Here is a 14,942-nt window from a genome sequence, read left to right on the forward strand (position 1 = left end):
ATTTCAGTCGTTACATTATTGCTATCCCTTTTCCCCAAGGTTCATGGCTAGTGTATGTGTTGGCTTTGCCCCTCCTAGCCATAGAACCATCAATTTATTGTTTTTATTTTAATTGTCTCCCTTTCCCTAAAGCCAAGTAGAGTAACCCTTGTAAGAGTGACTCTCTGGTCAAGTAGGGAAGCTTATATTATGATGCATCCCTCGGGCTAAGTAGAGAAACCTACTTGTGAGTCTCTCTCTAGCTTTATCCCCTTTCTTTTACTTTATTTTTATTTCAGTATTTTTTTCCTTTATTGTTTTTTTTTTTAATTGTCTCCCTTTCCCTAAAGCCAAGTAGAGTAACCCTTGTAAGAGTGACTCTCTGGTCAAGTAGGGAAGCTCATATTATGATGCATCCCTCGGGCTAAGTAGAGAAACCTACTTGTGAGTCTCTCTCTAGTTTTATTCCCTTTCTTTTACTTTATTTTTATTTCAACATTTTTTTTCTTTATTTATTTTTTTTAATTGCGTTGGTTGTTTATTTTTAGTTATTTATTTATTTAATTTTAATTGCGTGGCTTGCGTCTTTAAATTCTTAGATGACGAATGGTTAGGACGTTATTTTAGATACATATGTTTAGGCCGGTAATTAGAATTAGACCACAACCATTAATCGGTTCACTTTTGCATTATTAAAAGAAAAAATAAATAAAGTGGCTGCTCTCCCTGTGTTTGACTCGTAGCTACACTGATCCGTACGCTTGCGGTTACATTTTAAATCTCAAACAATGGACAAGCTTCTTCTCATCCAATCCAAGCTTCAATTAGATCATCTGGATGATTCCTTGGTTGTTTCTGAGAATGAGACCTCAGTCACCCTCTCCTCTCTTCTGTATCAAGTGGCTTGAGCTAGGTGATTCTAATTCAGCTAATTTTCACCACTCCATCAAGGCTCACTCTAATTTCAACTCAATTCATAAGCTTATCACCAGTAATGGAATCTCTCTTTCTAGCCCGTAAGACATCAAATTTGAAGTTGCCTCCTATTTTTCTTCGCTTTTCCACCCCTCTGCCCCCACTTCCCCTTCGCCCCCACAAATCTCATCAATAAATTCATCCCTAACCATCTGATACCCCCCTTTTCTCCATTCCCTCTGATGAGGAGATCCTTACTGTTGTCCTCTCCCATAAAGCCAATAAGGCCTCTGGCCCTAATGGTTTTAGTATGGGTTTCTTCTCTTCTAGTTGGCATATTATCATATCCAACCTACTAAGCGCCATCCAAAGTTTTTTCCTCTCCCCCAATCAGATTCAGGGGGTCAATCAAACCTTCCTTTGCCTCATTCCCTAAAATGAAGGTACAAATACCATGAACATGACTAGAAGAAGCAGTACCAAATATTGTGAATCGGAGACCTATTTATTATGTTTATGTATAAAGATAAAGTAAGCAGAATTTTGTGGATTAAAAAAAAATTAATAATAAAAAAAGAAACAACTTTGCTGACAATTACAGATTTTTTGTCTGGTTGGAAGAGTCCTCCGAATATTTTACTCTTAAATTAGAGATCATTTGATATTTTGGAATTTGAAAAAAAAAAATAAAAAAAAAATCTATTCAAGGGGGGAAATGAGAGATTTTATTCCATCGCAGAGAATTATTTGATTTTTGTGGCCCAAAGAATTTCCATGATTTCAGGCCTATCTCCCTGTGTAATCTTCTCTACAAATTCATTGTGAAGATCCTAGTTAACCGTATTCAAACTATCAATAACTCCCTGGTTAGTCCAAACCAATCGGCTTTTGTTGCTGGTCGGAGTATTGCCGACAATATCATGCTCTGCCATGAAATTATAGAGGCTTTGACAGAAAATCCCATTCCTTGGTAGCCCTCCTTAAAATTGATATTCATAACGCCTTTGTTTTATCCGATGGGATTTCATCCAGCAAGCCTGCAAATGTCTTTCCCCCATCTTTTGTTCACTGGATTTATTCTTGTATCTCTTCTCCCTCTTTCTCTGTCCTGGTCAATGGTAGCCCAGCTGGCTATTTCTCCTCTTCTATGGGCATCCGTCAAGGGTGCCCTCTCTCTCCCTTCCGCTTCTCCCTTGCCCTTGAGGTCCTCTCCCGATCCATCCAATCCTCCACCGATCAGCACCTCATCTCTCCTATCCCCAAATGCAAATCTCTCGACCATTATGTCCTCCCTCCACCTCTTGGAATCCCTCTCCGGCCTCAAAATCAATATCCTCAAATCCAATATTTTCCTCTCTGGAGTCCCTAATGCCTATCGGGAAAATCTCCTCTGGCTCATGAGTTTCTCCCTTGGTTCTCTCCCAATCAAGTACTTGGGCCTCCCTCTAATCCCCGCTAGGCTCTCTACCTACCATTGCTTCCCCATTCTTGACAGATGAGAAAGAGGCTTCAGCTTCGGAAAGGCAAGCTTCTCTCGTATACAGGCTGTCTAGTTCTCATTAGAGCAGTTCTTCAATCCATGTCTCCCTATTGGATGAGTGTCTTTACTCTCCCTGCTACCATCATCAAATCCATTGAATCCCTGCTCTCCTCTTTTCTTTGGAAGGGCTCCAAGTCTTCAAAATTTCTCTGGCCTTTAAGTTCGAACAAAGTCTACCTCCCCAAATCTGAGGGAGGCATAGGTTTGCACAAGATCAAGGACATCAATTCTGCCAACATTCTTAAGCTCATCTAGAAGCTTGCCACCAGGCAGAATAGTATCTGGGTCTCCTGGGTCTACTTCTCCCTTCTTAAGAACAATTCCCTCTGGTCCACAAGCCCTACCCCTGATGCCTCTTCGATTTGGCGCTCTATCATCTCCAAAAGATCAATGGTCCTCCTTGTTATTTCCTACTCCATTCGGAATCGTTCCTCCACCTCCCTGTGGTTGGATCCTTGGCACCCTTCAGGTATTCCATTAGGATTCCCAGACTGGCCCCAGTCACCTTAATCCTCTCCAATGGGATCTGGTCCCTGCCTTTTTCCCCCTGGCTAACCTTTGGTCCTCCCTCCCCCCATCCCCCCCGGTCATCGAGGTTGAGAGGACAAGATCTCTTGGCTTCCCTCGCCTACTGGTGAATTCACCTCCGCCTCTGGTTGTAACCATATTTGTGTTGTGGGCTCCTTGCCCCTTTGCATAAACTCACCTGGTTTAAAGGCCATATCCCTCACCACAACTTCACCACCTAGCAAGCCTTCTCCCACTGCCTTCCAACACAGTCTTTCTTCCTATATCGTCACATTCCAGCCTCTCCCTCTTGCTGCCTTTGTTGGAATGGTGTCGAGGATACTGACCACCTCTTCTTTTCCTGTCCCTTCTCCTCCTCAGTTTTGGAAAAGTCCTTTGCAATTGTTGGCCTGCCCGCTGATGCATTCTTCCCTTGAGAAGGGAATGGATCTGGGTTGATATGACCTTTGGTGGATCATCCATATGTGATACGACAAGGAAATTGGCCTTCTGTGCAACTGTCAACCATCTCTGGACGGAGCATAATCTTTATAAATGGACTTCCAACTCTCTCTTGTTTGAGAAGATTTGGAAAACCATCTTCTTCAATGTTAGCTCCAAGCTTCGGTTTATCCATCATTGTCGGCTTGTTGATACCCCAAGGAACAGGCTTACTATTGTCTCCTGGGGCTTCCCTCTCTCTCTCTCCCATCTCCCCCTGATAGGTCCCCCCCATGATGTGCCCTCTTAGGTCCCCATGACTGTAATTGATTGGGGCTTTCCCTTGTGATTTTTTTATTTCCTCCCTCTGGGGCTCGGCCTTCTCTTCTCCCCCTCCCTGTCTCCCCCTTTTCCCCTATATATTCTCTTCTCTCCTTGGAAATGAATTTATTTATTCATCCAAAAAAAAAAAAAGAAGAGGGAGAACATTGGCACATACTTCGACACAAATGCGATCGAATGCAAGTCTATCCTTTTTTTTCCCTTTCATTTGAGTATATAATGGAGTGCCTATCACAAAGCGTAAGATGCTTGAAACTCTCTCACACCACTAGTGAAGAGGGAGATTAGGCAGAGCAATTCAAAGAGGAATTGTCCGAAGGTCTACTTTTCCGAGCTGAGTGTACTGATCCCATTGCCGTAGGAAGATGGGTTTTTTTCCACCTGCCATGGGCCACCTTCAAGAGCATGATGCTTGTCATCTTCTTCGCCGAAGTTGAGGGGAAGATCCCATTGTCGAGGAGGTAAGTAACCAGAGACCCTTGTGGCTGCCATTGTTTGGTGAGGGAGGATTTAACGATGGGGAAGGGGGGCCTGGTAACAAGGAAATGGCTTCTTCATTTGGAGATTTCCGAATCGAGTGCACCAGATGGGCAGATACCAACAATCTTGTTGTCGATGACGGAGGACGGAATAAAGTGAATATTGAGGTCATCTTTGGAAGGAAAAGGGGGGCTGAAAAGGGTGTTCCAGGTTGGCGAGGGTGAGGGCTGGAAGGAGAAGAGGGTTGAGGACCGGGGGGTTGAGGGGGAGGGTGCTGGCAGCGGCTGAAGCAACCAGAGGGAGTTCGTGCATGAGGGCTTCAGGTCACGAGGGATTGAGGGGGAGAGATAGCTGGGCAATGGTTTGAATTATTATTTATTACATGGCTCTGATTTTGGTAAGAAATCCAAGTTACAAGTTGAGAGTTGTAAGTTGTAACTAACCATGCATGAGTAATAATTCAATAAAACTAAGCTGAGAGGTTCACAAGGTGATTGAGCAAAAAGTCAGTGAAGAACATGGTTGGTTTACAGAGTGAAAATGGAAGTTTCAGAAGGTTAAAAAAAAAAAAAAAAAGGGAAAAGAAACAAAGAAGGAAAAAGGAGGAGAAGAAGATGAAGCTTACAAGAGAGGAGAGAGGGAAAAAAAAAAAAAATGAAGAGTAAGAAAGCAGAAGGAAGAAGATGAATAATGTAAGAAATAAGAAGAAGAAGACGTGAGGCAGCCAGAAAGAAGCCAAAATAAATCTTACAAAAAAAGGTGGAAGGAAGAGAAGATGGGAGAATAAGTCCGAGTTGCAGGATTGCAGTCCAGACTGAATCGACTGAAGAAGAAGAAGAAAGACATACCTGTTTGGCTGTTTCAGTTGACGGTTGACAGTTGAGTCGGCACTCAAGAGTAATCGAGCACTTTTGTGGCCAAGAGTTATTCACTTCTTCTTTGACAGTGAGAATCTTCTCTTCTCCTGTTCTTTTCTTTCTTTTATGTTTTCTTGCATCAAATTGTATATACCAATGAAAAGCCAGAAAGATATCAGATATCGAATTGTGGAATGTGGCTTAAAAGCTTAGAAGTTCCGTTGATCTTATGCATTTACATTAGTTTAGTCCGTGACTCGTGCAAATCTACCAAAAAAGTGGTAAAAAGAGACAGAGGGATATAATTGTTTTGTCTCATATATATATATATATATATATATATTTATATAAAAAAAAATTGATGCTTTTCAGGGTTGAACAGTCTCTTACAATTAATCATGAGAAGTAATGGCTTTATGTTTTCATGTACTTGGTGTTTTTTCTTTTCCACTTTCATTGATTGGAAATAAACTCACTCAGTGGGAACACTTGTTTATAAACTTTATGTTGAATTTACATAGAGCAGAGAGTGTATTTCATAGTGCCAGTTCCCAACACATAGGGAAGAAAATGTACTTCATTGCCAGTGATAACATTTTGGTCAGTTTTGGCATATCAATGTGGTGATCCTGTAAAATTACCTTCTACACAGTTTGTGAGATAACAAGTATTAGTCAGGGTTACTTCGTATGTGTTGAAATTGTGAATAATTTTCAAGTAAAAGCAGCTGTGGCATTGCATCTTACTCTAAAAATTGCAATTTTATGTTTCAAAAATTATATTTCTCTGTGGGGGTTGGAGATCTGTCATGTTGGAATTGTTCTCTTGGTGGCAGGAAGCTGTTCATCAGACTGTTAGTGTCATCCTTGAAGATCCAGGGGTGCAGGAGCTGCTTGCCAAGCTTTACCAAAAAGGTAAATTTTTTCTCACGCATTCTGTGTATAAAATTATTAATTTCAGGAGAATCAATAGTGTACAACAAAGGCTTGACAACCCCCCCCCTCTTCAAAAGAAAAAAAGAAGCTTATAACAACAGATAACAGAAACCCAAGTGACCAAGTGAAGATATAGCAAAAAAGTACTTACAAAATTTAAGAACGGTACATATGAGAATTCAAAACTACTAAAAATTTGTGCCATGTTTAACAAATACCAATATTAAATAATGTTATTCAAGTTTCTTAATTTCCTGTTGGAACAATTTATAATGCCATGCTATTGTTTTCTTTAATGAATTTCAGATTGGTCCGAAGGATTGGTTACCGAGTATCTAGTTGCTACATTTGGTGATTATTTTACAGACGTGAAGATGTAAGATATTCATTCTCTTTTTAAGATGGAACATTACTTTTTAAACGTGAAATTTACTTCACTTTTAGGCCTGTTCCCATTCATAATTGAAAAGTTAGTTTTTGTTTCCTCGTTAGCTATAGAGTATTGTACTTGTAGCTATCCAACTATTTTTTATTCCCACTTTAAAATTAAATATAGGGGAAAAGAACTCTGTCCGGGAGCGTGGCCTACACCAGAGCTCCCACAGGTCTGTCTCTCTCCTCCTCATGTGAAAAGACATCTATGCTCCCTTGTTTTGAGGAAGAGAGAGATAGACACAAGAAGCGCTGGCATAGGCCGTGCTCCCTGACAGAGAAGCACTTCCATTAAATATATATCTATGCATCACATAGGCCGCACTCCCAGACAGGGAACCACTTCCCTTAAATATATATCTATGCATCGCATGGAAATTATTCTTCTCACTTTCAAGAACATGTAGTGCAGCTCTCTGTAAAATGTATCTTTGTTAATGTTGCTGTCGTTGATAGATACTGAAAACCTATTTAAAGTTAGAGAAGGAATGAAATAAATTCAAAAGAGAAGCAAAACAAAGTAACAAAGTAAATGGTTAGAGATGAAAATTACAATCATACAATATCTACTTCAACCTGTTATACATTCCTATCTAGATTCACTTTAGAAATTAGAAACTGGTCAACTTCTGCAATTACTTATATTTCCTGATAAATATTTGAATTATGTGAACACATGAACCAGGATGCATGCATGTTATGCGTTCTTCTTATCTATATTTCTTGATAAATAAATATTTGAATTACTTATATTTCTTATGAGCCTCCCATCCCCAAAACTCCCTTCTCTGTTTGGAACATTAACCCCTTCCCTGACAATTTAGCAAGTCCCCATAACGGTGCTTTTTTTGGACACAAGTCCCTCTATCATGAATGTTGGGAAGTCAAGTGGATTTATCTACATGACATGTGCCCCTACCCAATACCATACCCATATCCATAGAAGATAGGTCATCATCTCATGCTTTCTCAATTTGATGGTACATTGATTTCAGTCATTGTTTTCATTTAGGTACATTGAAGAAAGATCTTTCAGGAGATTTGTTGAGGCTTGTTTAGAACAGACAGTGGTTTTTTACGTTGATCATCTTCTCACTCAGGTTTGTCTCGGAAGATTTGTTGTCATGCATTTTCTGGAAATTTTGCATTTATATCTCTAATTCTGTAGGATATATCTCATCATGATGCTTCTTTTGGTAGAAAAGCTACATAAAGGAAGAAACCATTGAAAGGATGAGGCTAGATGAAGAGGTTATCATGGATTTCTTCAGGGAATATATAAATGCACCAGTAAGTGTCAGTGAGAATTTCTTAGAATATATCACCTAAAATATTTGATTAGAAATGTGCTTTGAAGTTGATATTCTGTATTTTCTTAATAGTGTTCATTTCTTTATCAATTTTGATGCATTGGTTCCTCTTTCACTCGGTGTATTATTTTTGTTGCAGAAAATTGAGAACCGAGTGAGGATTCTGAATGATTTGAGAGAGCTTGCATCGGCTGAGAGCCTGGACATGTTCACGCTCATCTACACCAACATTCTTGAACATCAACCTGACTGCCCGGTATGTAATTTCAACACATCTTCACTGTTAAGATTTCTTATTTCTATCTCCTTTGTTCTAGAAATTGTCTTGCTTGAGTATTTACTAATTCCTAGCAGAGGAATCAGGGAAGAAAAACTGTGTCATTCATCATTTATAATTCTATATGTATTTCATTTCATTTTCATTATAAAAAAACCATAATGTGAATTTAGTACTATTCCGGTATGCAGCCTGAAGTCGTGGAGAAGCTTGTGGGATTGCGGGAAGGCATACCACGGAAGGATGCTAAGGAGGTAAGTGCGCCCTCTACATTTTGTGACTCTTATATGTTCCTCATCAAACTCAAGCATTCTGTGTGATACACAACCAGAGTAACTCTTAAGTTTTACCAAACAACTAATGTAGGCCCAGTTAAAAGCTCGGTTTAAATTTGGGCCAGCTTTTAGTATAGGTTTGGGTTGGACTTTATGGTATTTATTGTTGTAAATAGGGACCTATTAGTCTCAGATGAGTAGGGGCAGTTTTGTCTTTTTTTATTTTTCTGGAATGTTATTCCAGTTTTGTAACCTTTAGCAGTGGAGAGGGAGTTACAATACGTAAGTTGTAACTCCCAACTGGTTACACATCTACTGTCTCTCTCTCTCTCTCTCCTGCTTCTTTTTGTCTTTCTTCTAATATTTACATGGTATTAGAGCAAGATCCTTAGGAACCTGCTGCAACTTTCCTTAGGTCTTGTTCAACTCTCTGTTAAAGCCTTAAACATTATTGGTTGATTCATCTCAGAGAATTCTTGGGATTACTTTCAGTTTCATTTGAAGAGGTGCAGCACCCTATGCTGTTTTTTGGGACTAGTTCATGTTACGAATTAAGAACTAGGTCTCTTCTTGGTGTTGGTTGAATTGTGAAGTAAAGAGTGCAGCTGGAGTTTCAGATTCAGATGTGGACAGCAAGTTTCCAGGTTTTGTTAGGGTTTTCTGACAAAATCAATTTTTTTTAGGGTTTTACAGTTATCGATGTTTGGGTTTCAATAGCTTCTCATAGTTTCTCTATTTTCTGAATATTTTGAAGAATGCCTGAACCACCAAACAATGTTATCACTGAGGTTTTTTCTTCATCCTCTAATTGTATTACTGAGAAAAGGTTAGAAGGGATTACCAACTTTAAACAATGGAAAAAGATTGTTAAGTTGGTATTGAGTCTATTGACTGGTCATAGTCACTAGGATCACTTGAAAAGACTCAACCAGCCACAGATACATCATGGGAAACAATTGATGTAAGGATTCTGGGACAGATGTTGAATTCTATGGCTAGTCATATTGTTGACTTGGTTACCCATATTGATACAATTAAGGAGCTATGGCAATACCTTAATGTTTTGTACTCTGGACAAAACAATCTTTCCCATATATATGAGTTATCTCAAGAGTTCTATAGGGCTGATCCAAAACGGTCGTCCTTTGACTCATACTTTAAGCGGATGTATGAGGAACTGAATTCTCTACTTCCTATTACTTCTGATGTGGCATAGATGCAAAATCAGCGAGAGCAGCTTGTTGACATGGGCTTTTTTGGGTGGTCTTGGGAAGGAGTTTGATTTCGTTCGCTCTCAAATTTTGGGTGGTGATAAGGTAGCCACACTTTCAAACATTTTTTTCACGAGTATCTCGTGAGAATCCACGTGATTCTACCCCTGTTGATAATTCAACCTTGGCTTCTTTTACACCTAACTGTGAGCCCAATAGTGGGACAGGTGGTGATGTTGGTTGTGGTTGTGGGGTTGGTTCTACTAACACCCCCAACTCTGGTACTCAGCATAATTCAGAGACTTCTGGTTCAATGAAGACTTTTCACCATTGTGGTCACCTAGGACACATCCAACGCTTTTGTTGGAAGCTTCATGGCAAACCATGTCAGCAGCAGTTTTCCAATTCTGTTACTACTATTGATTCTGCCATTACATCTGCTTCAATCTAAGGGTACACCAGTGAAGATGTCTGATAAGGAGTATGCACGCTTTACTCAGTTATCCCAGCCATCTATTGCTACATCTATTCCGACAAGTAATGGCTCTACATGTCTTTCGACTGCTTCCCACCCCTGGTTCATTGATCCAGGTGCATCAGACCATATAACTGGGGTCTCCGGTATATTTTTTTTCTTTTCGTACATCGTCTTCTAATGTCACCTTGGCCGATGGTTCCTTAGCCAAGGTTATTGTAGGCATTGTTCATGCCACGTCTTCTTTGTCCTTATCTTCTGTTCTCTATCTACCTAGATTTCCCTTTAACCTTTTGTCTATTAATAAGTTCGTTAAAACTTATAATTGCTCTATGACCTTTTTCTTTCATTCCTGTGTCTTTTAGGACCTTACGAAAAAGAGAACGATTGGTAGAAGTCGTGAAGCGGGGGGCTGTATCACTTGAGGACACTTCATCTATGGCATGTTCGATGTAGCATCACCTCACCAAATTCATTGTCCTTTGGGTCATCCTTCATTGGATAGTTTAAGGCATTTAGATAACCCCATGCCTTCCTCTGCCTTACATGGTGGGATCCCTCATTCCTTGTTATTTCCTTCTGCATCTTTATTTTCTTTAATACCATGTCTCTATGGTAGTGTTTTCTTAATTCGTAATCATCATCCAGGTATTTTCAAGTTGGATCCAAAAGCTCTTAAATGTATGTTTGTTGACTATTTTAGTACTCAAAAGGGTTATTGTTAATATTCTTTTAAGTTGAACAAGTATTTTTGTAACGCCCTGGCTCTATTAACCTTACACAATATTGTCCTCTTGGGCTCAAGGCTTTAAAACGCGTTATGACATATTAAGGAGGCTAGAGGTTATTAAGTAGTCCAGTAATCTCTCCCTAGGCGATGTGAGACTAAAGTTTGCACACCCTCACCGATCTCTCAAACCCCTTGGTACTTGGCGTATTCTTGGTGGAGACACCTCACCGATCTCACAGGTGGGTCTGGTACTTGCCGTATTGTTGGGTGTCCCAACTTCCCCCCTTTCGGCACAGCATCCCTGCTGTGGCCCCACATGTCGGGGTCTGCTCTGATACTATTTGTAATTCTCCGACCCTATTAACCTTGCACAATATTGTCATCCTCTTTGGCCCATGGGGCTCAAGGCTTTAAAACGTATTGTGCCATGCACACCCTCACTAATCTCCCAAACCCTCTGGTACTTGCTGTATTCTTAGTGAAGACTCCTCATCAATCTCCTAGGCGGGTCTTGTGACACCTAAGAATACGATAAGTACCAGACTCACTTGGGAGATCGGTGAAGTGTCCCCACCAAGAATACAACAACTATCAGGGGGTTTGGGAGATCGATGAGGGTGTGCAAACTTTAGTCCCACATCGCCTAGGGAGAGATTACTAGGCTAGTTAATAACCTCTAGCCTTCTTAACATGGCACAACACATTTAAAGCGTTAAGGCCCATGGGCCAAAGAGGACAATATTGTGCAAGGTTAATGGGGCCAGAGCGTTACAGGTCTGGTACTTTCCGTATTCTTGGGTGTCACAATTTTGTCACTGTTGATGTTTCCTTCTTTGAGTCCACTCCTTCTGACCCTTCTTTTGTTGATTTTAAGTTGGATGATGATATTCCTTTATATGTTATTTAGTCTTCTATTCCTCCAACATCTCCATCGCCATCTCCACCCCCCCTCCGCCCCCATACCCTGTTGTTGTGTACCAGTGTTGCCCTCGGCAAGATTCCCCCCCCCCCACTTTTTCTGCCTTACCTCTCTGCTGGTTCTGAATCAGGTAATTCTTCTTCCTCTGCCTATTATGATCTTGATTTTACTATTGCTTTACGTAAGGGTGTTCAAGGTTGTACGCAACATCTTATTTCTAACTTTGTGTCCTCTTCTGGTTTGTCCATTACTTTTCATGCTTGTTCAAATATTGTTGAGAGTCATCCTATTCTTAAGTCTGTTGTAGAGGCTCTATCTCATCCTGGTTTTATGGGCTAATGTAATGCCCCTCCATTAACCTTGCACAATATTGTCCACTTTGGCCCATGGGCCTCAAGGCTTTAAAACACATTGTGCCATATTAAAGAGGCTAGAGGTTATCAATTAGCTCAGTAATCTCTCCTTAAGCGATGTGGGACTAAAGTTTGCACACCCTCACCGACATCCCAAACCCCCTGGTTTTTGTCATATTCTTAGTGGGGTCACCTCAACGATCTCCCTAGCGGGTCTTGTACTTGCAGTATTCTTGGGTTTCACAATCTTCCCCCCTTTTGGTACAACGTCCCCGTTGTGGCCCCACATGCTCTCGGGGTCTGCTCTGATACCATTTGTAAAGCCCCCGCCCCATTAACCGTACACAATATTGTCCTCTTTAACCCATGGGTCTCAAGGCTTTAAAACTCATTGTGCCATGTTAAGGAGGCTAGAGGTTATCAAGTAGCCCCCAGTAATCTCTCCCTAAGTGATGTGAGACTAAAGTTTGCACGCTCTCGTTGATCTCCCAAGCGGGTCCAGTACGTGTCGTATTCTTGGGTCTCACTGCTAAGCTTACTTCTTTTCGTATTTTGATCCTCTTGCTACTAGCATCATTGGCTTTTGTTTCAATTGGATGTAAAGAATGCCTTTTGCATGGTGATCTCTATGAAGAGGTATATATGGAGCAACCTCTTGGGTTTCTTGCTCAGGGGGAGTATGGTATGGTGTGCAAGCTCAAGAAGTCTTTGTATAGGCTGAAACAGTCGCCTCGGACGTGGTTTGGTCGATTTATTGAGGTGGTTTTGGAGTTTGTGCTGACACAGTGTGGTAGTGATCATTCAGTCTTTTTCTGGTATTCAATCGTAGGATGGGTATTTCTTGTTGTATATTTTTGGATGATATGTTATTACCGGAGATATTTCGTCAGGAAATGAGAAGTTGAAGGAACATTTACAATAGAAATTTCAGACCACAGATTTGGGAAATCTGAAGTATTTCCTTGGTGGAAGTGGCTCAATCAAGGAAAGGAATTTCGCTGTCACAGCGAAAATATGTTATTGATCTTCTTTCAGAGACGGAATGTTGGGCTCTAAATCCTTAGATACTCCCATGGATACCAATTTAAAGCTTACAACTGATAGTGTTGATGTGTTTGGGGATCTTGAGAAGTATTGAAGGCTTGTTGGGAAACTGAATTATTTGGTTGTGACTCAACCTGATATTGTTTTTTCCTGTTATTGTGGTGAGTCAATTTTGTCTACTCCTATGATGCCTCATTGGGAGGCTGTTATGCGTATTATGCGGTACCTCAAGAAGTCTCCTGGACGCGATCTACTTTACTTTGACTATGGACATGGGTGGGTTGAGCGTTTTTCAAATGCTGACTGGGCTAGTAGTTCTCCTATTGATAGAAGATCAACTACATATTACTGTACATTTGTTGGAGGGAACCTTGTGTCATGGAAGAGCAAGAAATAGACAGTTGTGGCTCGATCTAGTGTAGAGTTAGAATATCGGGCTATGGCACATGTTATGTGTGAATTGATGTGGGTGAGTGAAACAGTTATTGGCTGAACTTTAGTTTACTAATGATTCGCCTATGCAATTATGGCATGATAATCAGGCTGTTGTTCATATTACTTCGAATCTTGTGTTTCGCTGTAGATTGTCACTTTGTTCAAGAGAAGCTGCAATAGGGACTTATTTCTCCTAGTCATGTTCGTACAGGAGAACAACTTGCTGATTTATTTGCAAAGTCTTTGGGGAGTGCTTGAGTGGATTATATTTGTAACAAGCTGGGCACGATTAACATCTATGATTTAGCTTGAGGGGGAGTGTAAATAGAGACCTACTAGTCTCGGATGAGTAGGGGCGGTTTTATCTTCTTTTTATTTTTTGGACTGTTATTCCAGTTGTCCTTGTAACCTTTAGGTTCTTATGTATATAAGTGGACTGGGAGTTACAATACACAAGTTGTAACTCCCAACCGGTTACACATCTATCGCCTCTCTCTGTTTCTCCTTATCTTTTTCTTTCTTCGAACATTTGCAATTGTTATTCTAATGGGCTACATATAAAGCCCAAAAGTGGGGTTTTAAGGGGGTGCATGAAATTTAGTTTATTAGTAGTCCCATGTTGTGGGGATTTATCCTATCCTTAGTTTGATAGTCTTGAGTTAATTTAGGAAAATTAGAGTCCTAATTGGCTGTCTAATTAGAAACTCTTAGTAATTGAGTCAATCTAAGAGATTTTATTCTAGTTTTTTATATATAAGGAATGTAATCCACCCCCCCCCCCGGATTTTTGGAATGGAATGGATAATTGTTTTGGTTAGTTACCAAACTTGCGAGCTGGCTCTCTCCCTTCTCTCTTCCTTTGTCTCTGTCATCTTTCCTCCCCCACGACTTATAGTCCTATCACCTTTCTTCTTCTTTTTTCCTCTTCTACACCTATTGACCCCTCTTCTTTCTCTTTCTTTAATCAATTCTTGATTTAAGCTCCTATTTTCCCTCCCATCTTCTCTATGCTCTATGCTTTAACCATCTATGGATCTTCTCTCTTCACCTTTCCACATCATCACTTTTCTATATTTTGGGATATTTTATTTCTGATTTTTATTGTGAAAATTAATTTCTAAAATCTAGTTGTTATTTTTTATTTATTTATTTATTTATTTATTTGAATCTGACCCTTAGATCTTAGATTCATATCTGGCTGTTAGATCAGGATCTCTTCCCTTCATTAGTGAGACCATTACTCGCAGGCCAATTAAATCCGTCAGATCTGATCGAAACTGCATCATTTCAGTGTCACAGATGAAGCTGAACCTCTTCACCAAGGAGGTTGATCAATAAATCTATGACTTATTACTTTCAATCAAAGATAATATTCATACGCTCCTAGAGAGTATGAAGAGTCCGTTTGTATTTGAATATCCACAATCATGAACCATAGTCGAATGTTATTATCCTATTCCTCAATCAACAAAAATATGATCCCAT

The 14,942-nt window shown here is 40.1% G+C and overlaps 1 protein-coding gene across 1 annotated transcript in view; it reads left to right on the forward strand.

Moving 5' to 3' along the window:
- Window positions 1-14,942, forward strand: part of LOC122091802 (exocyst complex component SEC6) — an 87,182-nt gene that overhangs the window by 71,614 nt on the left and 626 nt on the right. The window contains exons 12-17 of the mRNA XM_042661950.1: window positions 5,897-5,975; window positions 6,303-6,372; window positions 7,441-7,528; window positions 7,629-7,718; window positions 7,878-7,994; window positions 8,207-8,269. Coding sequence (XP_042517884.1) covers window positions 5,897-5,975; window positions 6,303-6,372; window positions 7,441-7,528; window positions 7,629-7,718; window positions 7,878-7,994; window positions 8,207-8,269 — 507 coding nt within the window. The remainder of the gene's footprint in view (window positions 1-5,896; window positions 5,976-6,302; window positions 6,373-7,440; window positions 7,529-7,628; window positions 7,719-7,877; window positions 7,995-8,206; window positions 8,270-14,942) is intronic.

The sequence above is a fragment of the Macadamia integrifolia genome, chromosome 10, assembly GCF_013358625.1.
Source record: "Macadamia integrifolia cultivar HAES 741 chromosome 10, SCU_Mint_v3, whole genome shotgun sequence".
In the NCBI taxonomy this organism is placed as follows: Eukaryota; Viridiplantae; Streptophyta; class Magnoliopsida; order Proteales; family Proteaceae; genus Macadamia; species Macadamia integrifolia.